Source organism: Dunckerocampus dactyliophorus, chromosome 12 (genome assembly GCF_027744805.1).
Source record: "Dunckerocampus dactyliophorus isolate RoL2022-P2 chromosome 12, RoL_Ddac_1.1, whole genome shotgun sequence".
NCBI classification, from domain to species: Eukaryota; Metazoa; Chordata; class Actinopteri; order Syngnathiformes; family Syngnathidae; genus Dunckerocampus; species Dunckerocampus dactyliophorus.
This window is the reverse complement of record NC_072830.1, coordinates 21,627,058-21,648,770: the sequence shown is the minus strand read 5'-3', so window position 1 is coordinate 21,648,770 and position 21,713 is coordinate 21,627,058. Positions and strand designations below refer to the sequence as shown.

The 21,713-nt window shown below is 42.2% G+C and overlaps 1 protein-coding gene across 2 annotated transcripts in view; it reads right to left on the bottom strand.

The window, feature by feature from the left end:
- The window catches only part of nxn (nucleoredoxin), a 60,029-nt gene that overhangs the window by 3,155 nt on the left and 35,161 nt on the right, over window positions 1-21,713 (bottom strand). Inside the window, exons 1-7 of one of the 2 annotated variants that reach the window (XM_054793997.1) lie at window positions 16,383-16,580; window positions 12,060-12,177; window positions 6,826-6,959; window positions 5,592-5,692; window positions 5,359-5,465; window positions 4,449-4,628; window positions 3,807-3,931 (exon numbers count right to left, since the gene is read on the bottom strand). In XM_054793997.1, the coding sequence (XP_054649972.1) occupies window positions 3,807-3,931; window positions 4,449-4,628; window positions 5,359-5,465; window positions 5,592-5,692; window positions 6,826-6,959; window positions 12,060-12,177 (765 nt within the window). In that variant the 5' untranslated portion in view covers window positions 16,383-16,580. Of the gene's footprint in view, window positions 1-3,806; window positions 3,932-4,448; window positions 4,629-5,358; window positions 5,466-5,591; window positions 5,693-6,825; window positions 6,960-12,059; window positions 12,178-16,382; window positions 16,581-21,713 lie in introns of those variants that run through there. The other variant, XM_054793996.1, reaches the window with a different exon arrangement.

Genomic DNA, 21,713 nt, shown 5'->3' with positions numbered 1-21,713 from the left:
GTAAAACACTGATCCATTTATTCATGGCCACATCCAAGTGAAATAATGAATTCTACTCATTATTTGTGAAAAAAGTACTAAGTTGACTGATTAGTTGCACCGGCGTGCTCATGAGACATGCTGGACTTCGGGATGACCACTAGGTGGCAGTGTTGACGTGTTTTGTGGCAACTTTTGTGACTTTTTCCTTGGGTTAAAATAAAGAAGTGTTTTATTGCAGTTGATTGATGGCCCGAAGTGGTTATTCCTCCTGCAAATATTGTAATATAAAAAGACCAACAGGCTGAGTATTCACACAAGGACCGACACTGCATTTTCTTCCTGACGCTCGGCTCAAAATTCCCTTGGCTGAAAATCGATCTCGCTTATAGATGGATCATTTCGTCAGGGAATGCTCGCGGATCAGCGCAATCTTGAAAAAGCCGCTCCCGTCGTAGTGCTGCTCGAATTATTCTTTCTCCCAGGTCCACCGGATTCTCGATAAATGGTTGACGCCAACTCTGAATTAGTTAAACAGTGAAACAGCGTCGCTTTCATAGCCGATTTTAAGCTTCAAGTCTGGACGTAACCCGGTGATATTGCCGCTTTAAAAGAGAAGTACCTTCGCTGACTGGTCAGGCAAGCCCGGCTTTACACTCAACACACCTCGCTAACCCACTAAACTCACACTTCGCCGTATACCTCCTTTGTTTCTCCTGAATTCCCAGCTTTCTTGAATGCATCATCTGACTCCCCACTGAATGGCTGGGCTACGGTGTCTACTGTTGCCTTAAAAGGTGTGCAAGCATTGATGGAGTCGACCACCTCCACCTTGCTCAACTAGAAACAGATGGACCAAGACTGTTGGATTTTTGCAAATTCAATTTGATTGGCTCGTTGCCCCCCCCCCCCCCCCACTGCCAAAAATATTCCTTACATGCTGCCTCTTCACTGTGCTTGTGTAGCAGAAACGGAGCGAAAACACACAATCTGTGAGTGATACGAGAAGATATCATCTATTTTTGTAGATTATCAACTTTTGTAAACATCTATTCCACAACGCCCACCCTCATCCTGAGCTTCTTTCCCTCAGAACAAAAACAGATATGCAAAAAAGCTGCACTCCACAGCTGTGATAAGGCTTAGCCGTATGTTTGCCTTATGGAACCAGCTACAGCTGAGGGTCGGGCTGGGTCTGATTACTGATGCAATGTGGTATTTTCACACACCAGTAAAAAGCTGGCAACAAATGTTCTCTGTGGGAACAAGCAACAAGAACATCTGATGGACCAGGTTTTTCCTCGCTAATGCTGTATTTTTCAAACACTGCGGAGGAGTTTGTTTACTCAACTGCAGAAAGTACCAGAACCTTAGTAGTGATGGGATGTTAAAGAGGAGACTTTTATTGAACCATAACCACGTTTCTTAATGTAACTTAAGCATGTCGCAAACAAATAAATCATACCATCAATCATATTTTATATTATAGCTATATCTTCCATAATGTTTTAATATCGCAACTCCATGTAATTAAAATGAATAATTATCATAAATATCATCCATAGTATGAAATAAGATGTACTGACCCAAATGATTCTGAATAAATGAATTAAGCTTTAAAAAAAAAAAACACCACCGCTGTCTTAATTTGGTCATGAAGTCTCCGCGGTACACGTCAGACGGTGTTTATTTTTTCAAGTGGATGGCAGCCCAGCAATTACAAAGAAGGCCATTGTTCGAGGAGATAATGTAAGTGAACATCAAACGCAAAGCAAATGATGCCAGGCACATCCATCCTGTCCCATCTTCAATTTATATGAAACGGTGGCGCTAGACAAGAAGCCAGATGTCCATCAGGCATCGCGCACAGTCGGAATCATTTAAATGTTCTCATGACATGACATGCCTTAAAGTGGATGTGCAGCACCTTGAAGCAACCAGATCAAGCAAGAGACAATAAATATTTCATTGCAAGTTGGCTTGGCATGCAGCAACTATGTCGGCGTAAGCGCGTTTCAGTCAGCAAAGCAGCTCCTGTGTCAACACACGCTTCGGGAATGCCATCATACTGCTGCTGTCTCACGGTGAAGGAAAGCCAACAGCCGACTTGGCACACTGTGCATACGGCATGTGTATGTGTGACACCACCAGCTGAAAACTGCGGCTGAGCGGTATGAGCTCAGGGGCTTGTGTTTCTGAACGGTAACATTAGACAAGCCTACACAGGAAGTGAGAACTCAGTGATTTTGCAGCCGGCTACAGTGAAGCCAGTAAATTAAACCCATCTTTGTGCATGTAAAATATCTGACTTGGCCACCGTAACATTAGAGATTCAGAGTAAACGTCTTAATACCGTCTCCGTGCAACAATACACTGAATTGTGTTCTTGACAAGTTCTTCCTCTTACTGTATACGTGTCAAGGACATTTCAAAGCCTTGAACGTTTTCACTCAAGACCCAAGATCAAAACCTGAGCTTTCTCTCAGCGGGGAACCCGAGAAGGTGCAAAAGAACCAGGAGGAAAGGGGGCAGAGGTTGCTAATCTGGTAATTCTGCGTGACACTGCTGCTGAGGCTGCTAATCTTAGCAGTTCCACAAAGGTTGAAACAGAACAACTTGGGCTAAAAAGGGTAAAAATAAGGGAGGGGGTACCCCCAGATGAATCCAGGGTGCAACATTATGGCAATGAATGGACGTAAAAGGTCACAATGTATCCTGCTGAGCATCCTCAGTGTTTATGATACATCACAAAAGATGTTCAACAGAACAACCTGGTTAAATTCATAGCACTTCACTGCATACTGAGGTGTTCTTCTGACTCGCAGCACAGTTCAACACCACGGCAAACTAAAATCACAATACTAAACATATTGTTAAATCAATACAGTGGATTCACGGCCCCGCAAATTTGTGGATATTTGGTAAAAAAAGAAAACACATGTCATTCACCCTAAGTTGGTAATCATTTATAAATCAAATACTGTACAATTTATAATACATGGCCCCTGAGCCACACTTTGGGCACCCCTACTTTTGTGGCTCTTGGTCGGGGTTGGGCTTGTGGCGTCGCATTCATGAGCAAACCGCAACTCTTATTTGGCTTGTTGGCTCAGTGTAGTGGGCGAGCGATGCGGAATGACGAGAGAAAGGCTGGTCAAAACGTTACAATAGTCAGCCCTTAAAGACTTTTTTTCACTGAATTTTCATTGAATATGATTTAAAACGGGTAAGGCTGTTACGCCAATTTCATTTTATATCCCGACAGTGAATTTAAACGCAAGAAATGAGGCTGAAATGAGGAGTTGTGGCAAGTTGTTTTTCAAGCCATGTTGTTCCTATTCTATGTGCAGACAGCGACCGTGTTCCGGTTTTGTTCGTCTTGCTTTCAGTGTCACCAACTAAATGAAGGTACCGTGCTTGCACACCTACAATGTTTGAGTGTTTTAACCTTTTTCTTTGCGGTGGAAAAAGTCGTAAATGGGACCTGTTTATTTGTCGGAATTGTCATTCGCTCTGGACAAAATCTAACAAATCAGATTCGACTGTAAAAATCCTTAGTCGAAGACGGCCCTAGTGGAACATAACTCCTGCAAAAAGAGGGGATCTAATGTTCCTCTCGAAACTGAGCATTTTAAAAGGTAGAATGTCTATTACAGCTGCAAAGGATGCTTTTATGTTATCATTTATGTGTCTTAAAAATTCAAACATACGTCAGTCACATTTCCTCATCCTTCCACTGTTACACTGACTGAATGTTTCACGCCAACTTGAGCTCTGCCAGCTTGTGACCATCTCTTCGGAGTGGCGCTTTCAGTGCCTTATCTCACCTCTCCCGCCACAAAGAAGAGCAGTGGCGTCTCTTCCTCCTTGGCTTTGTACTTGGCCATAAGCTTCTCCGCGATTGGCTGGATCAGCTCCTTGGCCGGCTCCAGCTCGCCTTCCTCTTCGGCGTCTTGAGTAAGCAGAAGAAAGACATTACGGGAAAAAAGTCAAGCGAGGAGAAAAACGAGGCACCTTCAAGTGGATGGAGTGCACAGATGAGAGAAACGGGAAGCAAGTATGGACAGATAGCCAGCATAGATGGCCTCCGTCTTCGTTCGCTATTCCGGCTGACCTTTACGCACCTCAGAGGGGTGTCAAATTTAGCGGGTCTCCGCAAAATGCTCTGTATTTATGGGAAAACTGTTTCTGCAAAGCGCTTTACAAACATAAGTTGTTTTTCCCCCATCACTTTAAGCATTTGAATAGATGTTCTATTTATTACAGGCACAGGATTAAGGAATATTTTGACAGACTGATATTGATTGAGCTCAATCTAAGTGAAATTACAACAAAAACAAATGACTGCCATTATTTCAGTCATTGATATTATACTATATTATGATACTATGTTAGAATACACCGCTTCACATGATTAGCTGATGAGCAAAACACACATAGGCAGATAAGACCGATCAATTTAGACAGACCCACAAACAGGACGAGGCAGGGTCCCTCATGGAGCTGCGCCGCGTTCGACTCGCTGAGCTCCAGCACGGGCCGAGGGTGCCAAGGGAAGAGACGGCACTCTGGGTCGTTCAGCACCTCCACCCGGCCCTGTCGTGTGATCATGTGACCCTCTGTGTCCAACAGGATCAGGGTGGGGATACCTGGGGAGAACAATAATGCGAAAGCAGGATAAATAACAGAAATCGGTCATTTCCTTCATGCCAGACTTTATTCTGATAAGCACTATGCGTCAATGACAACCTATGGTAATGAATATCCCATTAGTGACATATTGAAACATCAACCAGGAAGCAAATCAGAGGTGTCTCGCTGTGGCACCTACAGCGGCCGTGGGAACTGATCCCACAGGCCATTCCCTGCACATTTTAACCACTCGGCCAGGGCTGCCCATGATCCCTGTGATCACAATCTGTCAGGCTTATCAGAAACAGACATGATCCAGGAGCACAGCGAGGGTGGCTGTCAGTGGTGATCTTGTCTGCGCATGTGGACTGAAGGCAAGCAGGGGCCGTCATGAACTGCTGGGAGGGAAAGGATGGGGGTGGGGGGGGGGGGGCAGTGTTGACATCTCTATGCATTCCTTACATGCTTTGCAGGAAAGGCTTGCAGCCGGGTATCCCTTCTTTCATGGAGGGTATAGTTGGAAGGCAAACAAAAGAATACACAGTAAAAAAATCCAAGCACGATTCTCTGAACTAAACTAAAATACTAAAACACAAGGTGGGTCAGGGTTTACCTAACACAAATTGTGCCGTGGTGAACTGAACTGTACAGCAGGGTGAAAAGTACATGGTGGAAAATTACTGGCTAGAAGTTAGGAGCGCTCTGAAAGGACTAGAATATTTATTAGCCCAAGAATAACACCATTACCTTGAATCCCATAAAGCCTGTTCAATCGTGACCGCCGAGCCTCGTCTGAATATGGCACCGCCAACCAGGGCATTTCGCTGAAGTACTGCTTGAAAGACTCCTCGGATCTACAGAGTTGGGAAACAACAACATAAAAGTTTGCCTATCCATGACAGACAGGGTCATGTGTATGTGTGTGTGTGTGTGTGTGTTAATAAACACACTCCTGAGATCAAGCATGCAGCACTTCCTACCTGTCAGCACTGACGAACACGATCTCAAACTTTTGACCTGACTCTTTCACGGTGCGATAAGACTCCACCAAGACACGGGTCAAACTGCGGCACGGTGGGCACTAGTAGAAAAAGACAAAATACGGAAAAAGTGAACAAATGGTTGAATTATTTGTAAACCTGCTACTTTAGTCATACCAGAATTATGTGTGCGGCACAAGAGGGCTGGTTTGCTAACATTATTAAGACGACATCACTGCACCATAGCAGTGTGGAAGGCAAAGAGAGCCGTTCTCATGTTCTCACCACACTCACGCTACAGCCTCCCAGTGCTCTCTTTTTCTGTGCTTTAGTTGTGGAAGGCAAATAGAGATTAAACCAAACCAAACTCCAATTAGTAGGAGGTTGAAAAAAACTTTGTGGAAGATCTGTTATATGAAGCTGAAGTTATTATTAATTATACATTCATGGACAAGTTATCATCAGTTTTAAATGTTCTCCGTTGCAGAGAACATATCAATAAAAAACGTATTAGTTCACTCTGTAATCGTTGCAATTACATATTTTTGCCACTTGGAGGCGCAAACAAAAATCCAGTTATTAACTCTAAGCCAATTCACTGGACAGTGATAGGCAGTAGGTTCTTCAATATTTATATTACTCCATGACCGTAGCAAATATAAATAAAATACAGCTGATCACCTAATTCACATTACCTGGGTGTGTAGTGTGTGTATCTATCCCACATATTGTTTATATGTCACAACTGTAATTGTCCCTGTCGCAGGGGTCTGGTGGGATGGACCGTATACTGCACAGCATGTGCATGAAATAGTATAGGTCAGGTTTCTCTACAATTCATACAACTGTTATAAATGACATGAATATGAATGGTTGTGATTCGGTTGGGCCAGCTTTGGTTTGCCGTTCTGTGCTGCAACTCGCTTTTCCTGCACCGCCGAATCACAACCTTCCCTTGCAGCCTCTGAGCCGAAAAACAATAGCGTGACGTCATTGAGGGTGTCCGTCACTTTAAAAGATGACCCTGATGTGGTGGTGAAAACGGATGGCCAGTGATAGAGTACCAGCACAGACACAAAAGAACCTCTTCAACCTTCCCGTCTATCCCTTCTCTTATCGGTCTGAGCCTCCTTTTCCTCCTCTGTTGCCCTCCCCTCACGCCAAGGCCTCTGTGTTTTGACAGTGTTTTGGTTGGGAGGGTGGGGGGGGGATTGTTCGGTGACACAACACTCACCCAGTGTGCAGAGAAGTACACTCCTACATAGTGACCCTCCAGAGAACTGCTGTCCGTCGTCTGCGTGTTGTTCCTGAGCAGAGGCCCTGCCACCACTTCTGCAAATGGCTTCGGCCCCCAGGGGAACTCTAGGCCTGCAGACAAAAAATGGAAGGACATTATTAGCGAAAAGGAAGATTGTATAAGTATATGCAGGACATCCATGTCAGCTGCAGCGTGAAACTTCAGGGTTACACACTAAACTCAAAGGTGTGAAGGATACTGAAATAAGTGATACGTAATATTTGACCACCCTTAGGTTTTGGTATCTTCCTCTGTAAGATGGTACTTAAAGGGTGGACTAGACCTCCTCTAAATTCTGTTGAATGATCAACACTAATTGTCACTTTGTGACAACTGGAATGAAAGGGCACAAGCACAAATGCGGAAAGAGGGACTTATGCTGCTTTCAAGGGGGCTGGTAGGTTGGAAATCTCTGACTTAGAGCTTAAAATACAAAAAACATGATAACAGCGATAAGTGAGAATTGGATTTGTTTGTTAATAGATCATCCTTTCCTAACAATCTACTACATTTTACTGAATAACTATTTTTTTTAGATATTTTTATACATATTACAGATATTTTTTAATCGACTGAGATAAAACTAAGGATTTATCTAAACACCGATTTCAATGCCAAACAAGCTGCGTTAAATTGTGCTAACTAGCAAACTGGTATCAAATAAATACAAATAAATAGTACACAGTTGTTCATAGTCTTATAGTGTGTCTCTGTGGGCTTTGCTATTGTTGTGTACTACTGCATCGCATTTAAGTTGAGGTATATCAATTTGACAAAAGACGTAAGGTCATAATAGGCTATACGACTGAAGGCTCGTTCCAGACCACTGGGAAGTCGTGAATTTGACAGGCAGCTAAAAAAAGCGCACTGGAACACTGCTCAAGAGTCAAGTTTCCTGTTTTGTTGGTTACACTGATGCAGCACGAGTTGGTTATATTTCACCATATGGATACTAACCTTCCTCTTGTGTCATCAGCTGCAAAATACACTAAAAATAATGATCTATCATCCAATTTGTTTCTCATCTCTTGGTTGCCTTGTTAGGATTCCTGGAAGAGAATCCTATAAATAAATAAAAGGTTGTTGTGTTACCCGACTATGACTGAGAGGCATTAACAAGTCTCTTAAATAATTGTATTATATTTATTTTTTCATTGTAATACTTCTAACAATAGTACCATCTATGGCACATGTGTCAAACTCGTGCCCTGGAGGGCCGAGACGCTGCAGGTTTTCTCTCCAACCAGTTTCTTCAGCAGGTGATTTAATTGATGAGCTCCTTCCCTCAAGCTGAAGGTGTTGATCATTAAAATCACCTGCTTTAGTGACTGGCTGGAAAGAAAACCTGCACTGTCTCGGCCCTCCATGGCACGAATCTGACACCCCTGATCTATGGTGTTACGGGTCACTTTCCACCCATGTATATTTACGTCCGAAAAAAGCTAAAAAAGTACTTTTTCCGCAATACAACTTAAGAACAAACAAAAATCACGGAGGATGTTGGCATAGTTGCTCTTTGTGTCGCTAATGGAGTGCTTGATTGATGTAGGTCCACAACACAATTGCATTATGTGCATACACATAGAGGATGTTGTAAAACACAACCATTGGCCATCTTCTGGTCATTCGCTGCCACGTGTCGCTGTGGACTTCTTTTCCTTCAATGTTTGTCATAGCTGTAATGATTATTTTTAGTGAAAATGGCATAAACAGCTCAAAACATTTTTTTATGTCCCTGACTCTTGTCACAGCAAACCTTGTGATCCCTGGGGACATAAGGACATTTTGATGACATTTGCAACAGCTGCTCTGCCATGTATATCATGAGATGCGGATCTCCAACAGATCTTCTAATTTTTTTTATTTGAATCTGCCAGGGGGGGACACAGCTTTTAGGCATTTAAAACCTAAAATGGGTCGGTGCCGACCCCAACACAAAAGGAACAATGCTAAAAAACACATTCATTGAGGTCATCAGCCATGTTTTTGGTTTACTTTCAAATGACATGCTTTGAGGACAGACCTCTGAAGCTCCAACTAGGATATTTCATACTTCCCCGCAGTCAGGGACGCAGCATTAGACCCTGGAAACAACCATTTGTAAACAGCTATGACACAAAGTCAAGAGGAACCAGAGAAACATGTTGTATGTGTTAGAAAAAGGCATGTTCACTTTGCCTGCAATTACATGCTTGTGTAGTACACACCAGATGCAAAATATGAGTTGAAGACTGAAAACCACTCCTCTCACCCAACACACAAGTCCCTCCTGCTCTCTTTCACGCTTCCATTTCCTTTTCACGGTGTCTTCATTGTTACCCCCGAGGACTAGAGAGAGTCGAGTTAAAAAGGGAGGGGGGGGTGTAATCTTAAATAAAAGCCGGCTGTATGGCGGGTTCATAATGGTGTCTTTATACAAGCCTGGTTGTCTGGGGCTTCATTAGGCAGGAATGACATGTCTGCACCATGACTGGCACAGCCTGCTATTGTTGCCCTGATTGTAAATGGCCACTCCATCTTTATACTGCAGGCTAGTCTATCGCCACTCAAGTCAGCCTTTTCATCCACATCGAAAAGCAGAGGGGTCCCGGATCATTCCTCCAGCCCTCCCCGCTTCTGCGTACTGACAGCTTTTATCTGCATGTTTCACTCTTGAAGGTTTTGCAATATTAAAGAAGTAACTAGCATAAATGTCATTACTGTAAAGCAAAGACATGTATTTACCTAAACTACAAAGAATATGGGCTGTTAATAACAACAACAAGCAGTTATTTCAGGAAAAAAAAACTCATAACATAATGCACCACATTGTCAACAAGTGCACTGCACAACAGAGCAGCAACAGAACCAATTGTAATACTTAATTATGTATTTATTAAATCGTATCATTTATCTGATTTGAGCATTTACTGTAGTTTCATCTTTCATTTTGATGAGTTTTGTTCTGTTTTATTAATGGATAGAAATTTTGTAATTCCAGTGATGAAATGGGTTTTGGACAGAGTACGATATCAGCCGACCAATCTTACCATAAAAATGAGATATCTGGTCATATCGTATTGTTACAGTATCTGCCAGTAATGATATCAGTGTGCGAGTGATGACACAGAGCAACACACCACAGGTCTGTAATTATGTCCAAGTTTTGCCTTCGGATAGCAAATATGCAATTTGCAGTGATTGTAATGTGTTACGTTTTGCTCATTGCACGTCATGCAACTCCACCTAATTACCCTAATTTCTACTACCCGGTACTACTTAAATGTTGAACCCTGCGGCTTATCTATGGCTGTGTTCTAATCTTGTGACATCTCCTATAGTTCAGAATTTCATTGGTTGTTGCTGCGGGGGCACTGCAATGCTGCCTCTGTCCACCAGAAAGAGCCAGAGTAGCCCAGAGGGAGGCTGACGTCATTGTACCACCACTCTTGCATGCCACAATATGCCATTTTATGACGTGGACATGTGCGGCTTGTCGTCCTGTGTGGCTTATATACGTACAAATCTGTGTTTCTCGCTAAATTTATTGGGTGTGGCTTCAACACCGGTGCGTCTTATACATCGGAAATTACGGTGCTGACAGTGACTACTAATGAGAAACAGGTACCGCTGCATGCGCTGTCCAGCGGCTGCGAAGGTGCTGCACATCACGGCAAACAGAAAACCAAAATTATACGACAGGAAACGGTGTGAAAACTATGGAAAACCAATATTAAACTCCAAGCTGTCATTTACTGGCGGTAGGGGGTAGTAAGGCGTCTTTCTTTACTTGTATTGCATATTAAAGTACAGTGTTCCCTCGTTTATTGTTGGGGATAGTGTGAGTGTGAGTGTGAATAGTTGTCTATATGTGCCCTGCGATTGGCTGGCGACCAGTTCAGGGTGTACCCTGCCTCTCTCCCGAAGTCAGCTGGGATAGGCTCCAGCATACCCACGACCCTAGTGAGGATATGCGGCACAGAAGATGGATGGATGGGTTCCTAATATGCTCGTACAGCCACGTAAACACATACTGACACTAGATGGAGCCGCACACGTGTTCAACTCTCACATGAGTATACAACACCCTCTACTGGTAGCAGTAGTAAATGCAATAACAGGCACATACAACAGAGCACCAACAGATCGCGCTAATACACCACAAGGACGCAGAACACAATGCGTGTTCGTACGCTCTTCAAAAAAATGCAAAATTGCACTTGCACGAATCCACGAAAGGTGAACCGCAATGTAACGAGGGAACATTATTTGTCTTATTTGTATCGTGTTTATTTGTGAAATGCATCCTGCGGTATCACAGTAAAAGAAGCATAATATGTTCATTACATGACGTTAGTTTGAGGGAAGAAGTGCTGCCTATATCTGTATCGGTTGATATCGGTATCTGTAATGAAGAGCTGGACAATCTCGGAAATCGGACATCAGTAAGAGAGCCGATATTAAGCATCTCTCGTTTTGAGAGTGTTTTGGTAATTGGAGGTTTGTGCGTGAGCTTGCCGAGAGCCAAACAAAATAAGAAGTGAAAATGCTACTTGTTTGCCAGGACTAAATCATACAAGTATTTTCAATAAAACAAGAGCACATATTTTTTGTAAAGTAATATAGTAAAAAGTATCTGTGCATCATGGCAGTAATGCAGCTGGAGATTTATGTTCTGTTGACCTACAAGTACTTTGCAAGTGCAGTTAATGAATCATGCAAATAGCGCCGCAGGCTTGTCCTGGCTTTCATTAGCAAGACTGTGAAATTTGACAGGGATGCTGTGTGGAAAAAAAAAGGCTCTAGTGCACTTCTGTCCTGTTATTACGCTTTAGTTCTCCCCTTACATGACTAATCGCTTTTTATTTCATTCTTAGCAGACTGAGCATGTGTGCTGGCGTAATTACTCTACATTTGACAGCACAGACATAAAAAGTAAGGAGACATGCTGTGATACTCATGCAGTTCAAAATGATGAGCAATTATGTTTGTAATGTTAAACTGTGCTAATAACTGTGGATTTTAATTATTTAATGGAACCAACCTTCCTACTAGTTGTTAAGTTCTCACTAAACTGAGACATTCTTTGGTTTTAATGACTGATGGTCAGGCCTATGATGTTGTGGGTCAGAAGGGTGAGGTTAGTGGGTAAACATAAATCAGTGGGAGGTGTGTGTGTGTTTGTGGGTCACCTTTAGGGTCGTCTCTAACCACCAGTAAACCATTCCGACACACCACCTTCCCTGTGGATGTATCCACGAACACCAGGGACGGGATACTGGTGACCTTGTACTTGTTCCACAGCTTCATCTGTAGAAAGGAAAATATGAGATGAAAAAAAAAGAACCAAAATGTTTGATTTAGTGGAAATGTTTAATATTTTCCACTTAAATACGAGCTAGTCGTGATGAAATCCGACCCAAATATGGAGCTTCGCAGACCTACAGTTCATTTTTAAGTATTTCTGAGCACCTCTGGGCCATACTTTAAAGCTGTAAAATTGCAATATAACCCCATAAAGTCGTAATACAACCTTAAATAAGAAAAGTCATAACAAAAGTCATAACTTTACTTACACAAATTCAATACAACTGCTCCCGATAGACAGATAAATAGTTTTATTTGCCTTTAGAATGTTAGTCAAAAATACGTCTTGAAAGCCTAACATTCTAAAGGCAAATAAAACCAAATATGCCTGTAAACAAACAGTTTATAATGCTTTATGTATACTGTGTGTGTGTATATGTATATATATATATGTATGTATATATATATATATATATATATATATATATATATATATATATATATATATGAACATATATAAATAAAACATAAAAGTTGAATTAAAAACAAGAATAAAAATGACTGTGAACGTTCTAATTAATGCCTCTATTCAATTCACTGGCGAGTCTCCTATAGTTGCCAGATGCATGGCCTGCAAAAGGCAAATAATTGCCGAGGTCTCTAAATAGTGTCTAATATAACAGTCGTAGCGATAATACAAACTACACTAGCAGTCCAAAGTTTTAGAACACCCCAATTTTTGCAGTTTTGCAGAAATTCAAGTCGTTCAAGTCCAATGAATAGCTTGAAGTGGTACAAAGGTAAGTGGCGAAGTGCCAGAGGTTAAAAAAAAAAGGTAAAGTTAACCAAAACTGAAAAATAATGTGTGTTTCAGAATTAAACAAAAAGGGCCAACAATTTAAAGCTATTTTGCAGAAATGGAGGTTGATCAAGCCTTGGAAGTTGGTGCAAGTAATTCCTACAGGTGTTCCAAGTTCTGGACTACATAGTACCTCCTTTGTCGGCATAAAAACAGTGTTCCGAACACACTGTGGTCCTATGCCCTCGTGAACATCATTGTACTGGAGAAAGTAATTTGTTGCTACAAAAATGGCAAGAAAAAGGGGAATTAACAATGGAAGAAAGACAGACCATCTTAACACTTAAAAATGTAGATTTTTCCTCCAGAGAAATTTGAGTGTTCTAAAACTTTTGACCAGTAGTGTACATCAGGAGGTTGCCTAACTCTACAAGATGATAGACGTTTGTCAGATGTTTCACAGGAACGAGCTGGCCTGCGGGCTCAAAAAGGTTGGAGACCACAGAGCTGCACCACAAATAATGCTACTGTGGGATTACACACAGAAAACCTGAGTGAAAAATGTTGTTTCTGGAAGCTAAGAAAGCAAAAATATGCAATCATTTCAAATCTGTGCCACTTCTCTCCTTCAAGGGAGGTAAAACAAAACATTCCCAATAAGTCCATACTTCAATTTCACGCCCCAAAATTGCTTTCATGCTTCTCGCCCCTTATGGTAACATTCAGCAGGAGGTCATCTGCGATCTTCAACCTTCAAATCTACAAACATGTGCTTCACTTTTCCACTTGCTTGCCACTTGAAGGTGAAATGTGGGCAAGTTGCCTGGTTGAGTGTCAGAGCTACAGCAGAACAAATATCTTCAGTCATCACGGCCAATTTGCCTCTCATCGTACGGGCGTATTTCACTTGGAAGAGCCGGTCTGGGCCCGAGGCATTGGCCAGACACCCCCACGCTGGTTTTATGATGGCGGTGTCACTACAAAGAAGGCTCAAGATGGACCCCCGCTGTGACATTGCTAGTTGCTCAATGCTATCTGTAAGGGCTGACTTGTGTAATTAAAATCTATAAACTAAAAATAATCTGTTGTGGAATTTAAGATAACCTAAAAAAAAAAAAGAGGTGTTTTCAGGCCAAATTTAAAAGGAGCGATAACAGGTGATGGATGGCTTTGAATCTTCCGATGGAACACAAATATTGACCGAGATCATTTGATGGAAGATAAGAGGCTGTTTGTCTGGTGAACCCTCAAGAAATGAACTATTTATCTTGGGCATTTTTCTTTATGGGGACCATAAAGATTTATTGTCACAACATGGACTAAAGAAGTCCATGAAAAATGTTACGCGTTATAGGATTTCTGATTGATCCTTCCAGCATATAGAAGGTAATCCATCATAAAACATTCATTAATTGTACAAGGAATGTTATTAATGGTTACAATGGAATACATCACATAGTTCAATTCGCAGTTCCACATATCCAAAAGGGGTAGGCAGAAGTAGCATTTTAATATTCTTGTCATACGTGGAAAAATAAATGAACATCTGTTAATATTAAACATAAAAACAACGCACACACGCACGCATGCACCGTCTTGCATGACGTGACCTGCTCCATGTATAAATTCCCTTGAGATAACTTCTACTGTGAATTGCCACTATATAAATAAAATTCAACTGAAATTGACAATGGTCAAAACTGGCAGTTTGAAATGTTGTGCAATTTAGAGGCTTAACATACCCGGAAATGTAAATGTAAACCAACGGTGTACCCTATTTTTATATCCATTCTTTTTCTATGCCGCTTATCCTCACTAAGGTCACGGAGGTATGATGGAGCCTATCCTAGCTGACTTTGGCCGACTGGTCGGCAGCCAATCGCAGGGCACATATAGACAGCAACAATCATTCACACTCACATTCATATTTATGAAAAATTTCGAGTCGCCAATTAACCTAACATGCAAGTTTTTGGAATTTGGGAGGAAACCGGAGGACCCGGAGAAAACCCAAGCACGCACAAGGAGAACATGCAAACTCCACACAGAGATGCCCAAGCGGAGATTCGAATCCAGGTCTTCCCGATCTCCTGACTGTATGGCCAACATGCTAACCACTGGGTCACCACACGGACTTTCAAGGATGAAAATTGGGATGCAAATTATTTTCTGCGTGCATGCAGGAAAACCTTGCATGCTTCTCCCGGCCAACACTCTGGTTCTCCCGGTCACGATAGCCGTAGGAAGCCAGTACGCCCATTTTGCAATCAAAGTGAGTGGGCTTCACGAGCCTCGTACGATGCCCACACACAGTACGACCCCAGTGAGTGAAACAGCCTTACATGAAGCAAGCGGCAAGCACTTAAGTACGACACACTTGCAACCCCTCAGATACCCTACTTCCTCTACGTGCAGGCCACGGCCAACAAATTTCCCAAAAATTGCAGAGCCCATGCATGTGGTAACGCATACGTCGGGATGCAACTCCCGCTTAACTCACTAGCTAGCGGCTGTCTCGAGTCCCTGCAGCATAAAAGTTGAGCAGTGTGTCTTAAACAAAGAACAGGAGTGTAAAGGTGACTACGCGGGTGTTATTTGTCTCCATGTCAACAGGGCTCTAATGTTAAAAAACATATTTAGAAAGTCATACACAGGTTTACTATGTTCTAACTACAAAAATTTTCCATTTATTAAAATTGAATCCTATATTTTGCGGAAATTCATCTATCACTTATTTATCGTGTCTGCAACCAATTAACCGCTATAAACGAGGGACAATTGTACTTGTTTACAGAGTAGACGCGTGACTAATTACATATCATGAGACAGTTACACGCATTGGGAGATGGATGACCGGAGAGGAGCGTCAGAGCTCTGTTGCTATGGTGGCACAAGTACACAATATTAGCAACAAGTCTTTTAAATGACTGGCCGGCAGTTACCAAATGTGGCTGCATAATTCCTATCACTTTGGCCTTCAAAATAAAAGGTCTATCATAACCTCTGCTCAGGTCTAACATCAGTTATCTATGACCTCACAATACACACACACAAAATAAGTCACTACATGCTTCTACTGTAACTCCCTGTGGGCCGCCCCCCTCCCTCGCAGGCCCACTACGACTCCGCATTCCTCAAAGCAGCTCTGCTCTCAGCCACTGGATCCACTTCAAAAAAACGCTGTCGCTGCTCTTCACGGCTACAAAGCAAAGGCCTAAACCCTCCCAGCCACCTCTTCACCGTACTTGAGCTAACGTGTGTTACTTCCATCTGTGCTGACGACTGCCCTCCTCCCCTCCCCTCGTGCGCCCATCTCCAGCGCCTGTGACAGCTGCACAGTCGCAGGCCTTGACCTCTCTTTTAATACGCCTCAACTCCATCTTGTTTTGTGTTTCATCGCACGACATACCTCATTGTCTCGCTCTTCCTGAATGTCACCTACATTTTGAGAGGACACTCGCTTGCTGCAATCTTCTACAAAAGCCCGTGTGACGCCCCCGACCACCCCCCACGCTCGACCACGGCCATGATCTGAGCGCTCACAGCAGGCCTCACATCTTCAAAAAGAAAATCCTCGCTGCTATTTCATGTGTTTTATTAATCCTGTAATCTTCCTCGCCCGAGTGGCGGATCCTCCTGCGCAGACAGGAGACGTTGGCGAAATTGCTTTTTCGATGAACCCCCCCCCCCCACCACCACCACCACCACCGCTCTCCTTTCTCATTGCCGACACCTTTACCATCACTCCTGTTGCCATGGCAACCCTCTCCACCCCTCAGTAAGGATGTGTCAGAGTGCCAGACACATTGTGTGCTCTTGGTTAATAATTCAGTAATAAATTAATGGTTTTGTGAAGGGAAACAGGTGCCAGAATGTCAGAGCGCTTAGGGGGAATACCACGGGGAAAAAAATGAAGGAAGGGAGGAAGAGGAGGTGGAGGAGTTCCCCCGCCCGCAGCCTTGTGTGCGGGCACAAAAGCAACCTCCTTGAATAGAGTCCCTAAATCCAAACTTCGCCTCTGTATGGAGTAAAGAATGTGGAATAAAAAAAATAAAAAAGGGACCAAGGGGGAGGCAGTTTGTAGGATGTTGCGAGGAGAGTGGGGGGTGTTGTAAAGGAGTAGGAAAAAAATGGCAGGACTCTCAATAGATATCTGCTGTATTGTGTCTCTACAGGCGTGGGCTGCCTCTGAGGCCTACATTCTGCAAGGTCAAGGGTCACCATGGCAGGGAGTGCATTCTTTGCTTTCGAGTGTTTGGTGCTCGGGCTTTCCACACCTCCCTGGCCCAAAATTGTGTTAAATCTATCTTATCTATCATTTATTTCTCACTTCAGTTACAAAATAGCATAAACAATGTTTTACATACACTATTTTTTTGCATCTAGGCCTGTCACGATAATCAAATCGATTAATCGAACGCTAAAAGGTCGATAATTATGACGTCCTCGATGCAGAGGGTTAACAGTTAGCTTCGCGAGGCAGCATACGCTAACATGAATGAAGGCACAGAAGCGATGGTTTCTGAGGCGAATGCCACAGCTGACAGCCCCCGTGAGAGAATACTTCCGTTTTAAAGAGAATGAACAAGGTCAGCGCATGAACACCGACGACTGACACAGACAGTTTTCTCAAGTGGGGAAAAAACCCCAAAAAACTACCGATGGAGGTGCTTCGTCCCGACAGGCATTTGGTTGGCAAATATAAACAAAAATGTGCGCGCTCACAAACAGTGTCGCTTTCTACATTGCAAAAGAAATGCAACCATTCAATACGGTTACATGGCATACATTTTAAACAACATACGTACAGGCAACAAGCTAATGTGGCTCACACAGGTCCACTATACGCGAGTACCATCTAGTGGTTGAGATGTGAATTACACTTCTCATGACAACGAAAAAAATGGTCTCAAAAAATGTTCTCCATATAAAATCAATTATCGCCGATAATTTGTAGCACAATTACCGACCAGCAAAATTTGTTGTCGTGACAGGCCTAATTGCATCCTTTGCTCTCTGCTTTGTCCTCCTGTGTGTGCAAATCTACAAAAAACTCTGAGCGCACAGAACAAAAATTAAAACCTTGAGCTGCGTGGTCTGAGCTCTATGCATCATGTGATCAGAGTTTCATCAACTTCGGTGAACATTTGAATGACACATGGCAGCAAGATGTAGGTAAAAGCAAATGCACATTATTTATGCATGTATGTTTAGCACAAAAAAAATTAGGACCTGACAGCTACAATGACAAATTACAATTACAGTAGATCCCCGCTTTTTGTGGTACTACTGTTCCAGACTCACCAGCCAATGGTGAAAATTCCCAACTATGATGCCCATAAAATCTTTTTACACATATCCGCCCACCCCCCACGGAAAAACTCCTGCCATTGCTCATTCGCAACACAATCCAGGATTAATCACAATCCCTGAATATGCCTCACACACTTATTAAACGCATTTTAAAGTACAAAATGTATAGGTACACACCATTAAATATTGACAATGTAAGATGGTCGATGAACAGATGGATTCATTAAGTTGTGGCACTGTTGGAGAACGTTAAACATGTAAAAAAATGTGGGCTGGTACATTTATGGTGTACATTTTACTACATGTATTTACTATCATGTATTTATAAGTTATTACTTATAAATAGATGTACAAATGAATGAGATTAGAGTTCTGTGGGGAAAATGGCAAATGCAAATGTTAACGTGTGAATGTACATTTCTCAAAGAAGCTAAATTTCCAGCACTGTTTGCTTTATAGTGAGCCGCATTCTGTGTCTGTATCAGTGTTTGAGAGCTTAACATTGGTCCAAAATGGGATCCCCTCCAATTTTCATAAAGTTGTGACATTCCCACCCCCCTCAAAGATTTTTAAATGTCACCCAAAACATTTTAATTTGAGGTGACCGTATTATTGCAACCTTGTTGTTGTTTAACGAGTAGATATGGTGGTAGATACTGGAGTGTCACAAGATCTCGTGTCATAAGAGCTTGCTAGATTAAAATGTGGCAAGATTTCCCGTTCAGAAAAAAAAAGGTCTCATGCGCATTAGACATAGGACGATAATAAATAAATAAATCACACAATAAATCCAAATTAACTCAATAATTTTGCCGGGTTCAGTCTGTGCAATGGTTTCAGTACCTTGGCGCATTTGTTCCATACAACAACAGCATGAATGGAGTGAGCCCTTTTGCCAATCATGCAGTCTCTCTTTGTCTCGGTGGGTGGGGGCGGGGCCGCTAGCATACACACAGACTGCAGAAGTGTGGAACGTTTTTTTTAATGTAATGTAATGCTACAATCTCATCTCGTCTCGTTCACCCAATCTTGTGTCTCGTGAACCGAGTGTCTCGTGACTCCCCTAGTGGACACACTTTCTCATTCAATCGCATGAGAAATGACTTCCAAACTTTTGACTGGTACTGTATACTGTACATACAATATATCGTAAAGCACCGTGTATAAACCGCACTTCTTTTCCCCCACTGGTAAGAAGCAAAAAATCAGGGTGCGGTTTATACACGATGACAGGTCTGTGACCAGACGCAGAAATTGACGAGAAGACCATTTTAGAATAGCCGTCTGTGGGTCAGACAGTTGCTTTGACTTTAGCGCCCTCTGCTGTACAGTTGCTGAAAATGCTTGTGTATGCAACTAACTTATCTGACGGCTGTCTGTATTTTCACACAGTGAAACGATGTCTATATACACTGAAGCTAACCTAAGCTTCCATTAAAACATTGCAGTTGTAAAATACAATACAACGTTGGAGTTTATTCACATTCTCACTGAAGCAATGCAATAAAATAATAAGAGAAAAAGAGAAGCAGTGAAAGATATCAAAACATCTCTGAAAATTGCAAATTTCTTTATTTTGAATTTTTATTATTATTATAAATTATTATTATTATTATTATTATACTAATCTGTGCTTAGCCATAATATTAAAGATCTACGTAGATGCCGAAGTTCAGATTTCTCCTTTATTCTTCTTTTTGAAATTGCTTAGTACCTTTACGCATGTCGATTTGAGATGAAAGAGTTGGCAAGCATTTATGAACTAAAAACATTTTTTCACGCCACCGTGAGCCTGAAAATGGGGGTGCGGTTAATACACGGGTGCGGTTTATACACGGTGCTTTACGGTACTATATTATGGCTAGCGTAGTCAAATTTTTATGGGCATTTTATAGGCAAATGCACTACAAACGTAAGAAAATTAATTAATTTGTGCATGTGAGTTGTGGTGCTATGTCATTTGTTTTGCTATGACAAAACATGACAGAACACAAACTCAATTGTTGGTGATTAAGATATTTTTGCACCGAAAAAAAGAATTACAAAGTGTGAGCTTCTACTTTCTCTGTAAATAATGCATGCATTTTTAGGAAAAAAATCAGATGTGGGTATTTATCCAAATTCTTATTGCTTTGTCTTGGCAGAGGCCTGCTCTCTACCAAGTGGCACTCTAAAGTGTCATTGTTATTCCTTGGCTATGGAGAAAAACATGTCACCACATGCCAAGCGTACTAATACTTGCTAATGCTAAGATAAGCCACCAGTCAGCCTTGATCACTCGATGACACAATCTATCATGACCATGCTGCACCATCACACCATCCGCCAGCATCATTTCACCAGGCAGGGACTTGTAGGATCTACCAGCCAAATACACCTGGTCTGGCTCTGAACCAGCTGGACCCACTCCATCATTTACCTCAGCATGACTCTCTTCAAAATACTGATGGTCCAACTCGTGGCTTGGAAAGCCAGGTACATATTTTTGTGCACATCGTATGCCAGCAGTAACATAACCCTCACAAAACACAGTCTCTGATCCAGTGATCCAGTCCAGTGAGGAATGGCCTCAGGCGACCAAGTTAAGATAACACGCAAACTCCAAAAATGAAAAGAAAAGCACTTATGGCCTGACATAAAAGCCTTAATAGAGCCTCATTACGTTTGTGCCGCAGCGGCGCCTTTAGGAATTCCGAGCCATTACATATTAATAATCAGACAAAACACATTAAGATGAAGCCTTTCAACACGACTTGATTTGCACGCTTTGCTGCTCAATTAGCTGCAGTCAGCAAACAGCTCACGCATTAATTCCACACACAAGAGACTCCACATCACTGGGTCTGTGATACCCCACTTTCTGGGAGCACTGGTGGAAGGAGGGGGTGGGGGCGTTTAGAAAGCTTCCCTGCTGTGGCCTCTGTTTGACCCTGATTTTAAAAGCCCCACCGCTCCTCCTTTGCTGTGCAAAGTCTGCATCACATCACAATACATTAATATTTATGGGAAATTAAAGGCAGAACATTTTAGACACGTTATCTGTGTTTTGCACCTCATCACAGCAGCTATGCATTATATCTATACTCCACCCGTATAAAAACACAATGTGTATTTGTCTTTCGTGTGCAGATGTTGGGCAAAATCAAATGTGAGTTACAGTATCTCATTATAGCGTGTACCTTCTAAAAGGGACAATATTATAGAAAATAAACTTGTATATACATTACGTCAGTCAGTGTATAGCTTGTATAGAAGTAGAGATTTACTATCCAGTGAAAATGAGTTAACCCATAGCGATTATTGTCTAAATAGCTGGCAACACACATGAGTACCAAGATAAATGCCTACAGTCAAGTATGGTGCTGGTAGCATCATTGTCTGGGGCTGTATGAGTGCTGCCGGCACTGGGGAGATACGGTTTATTGAG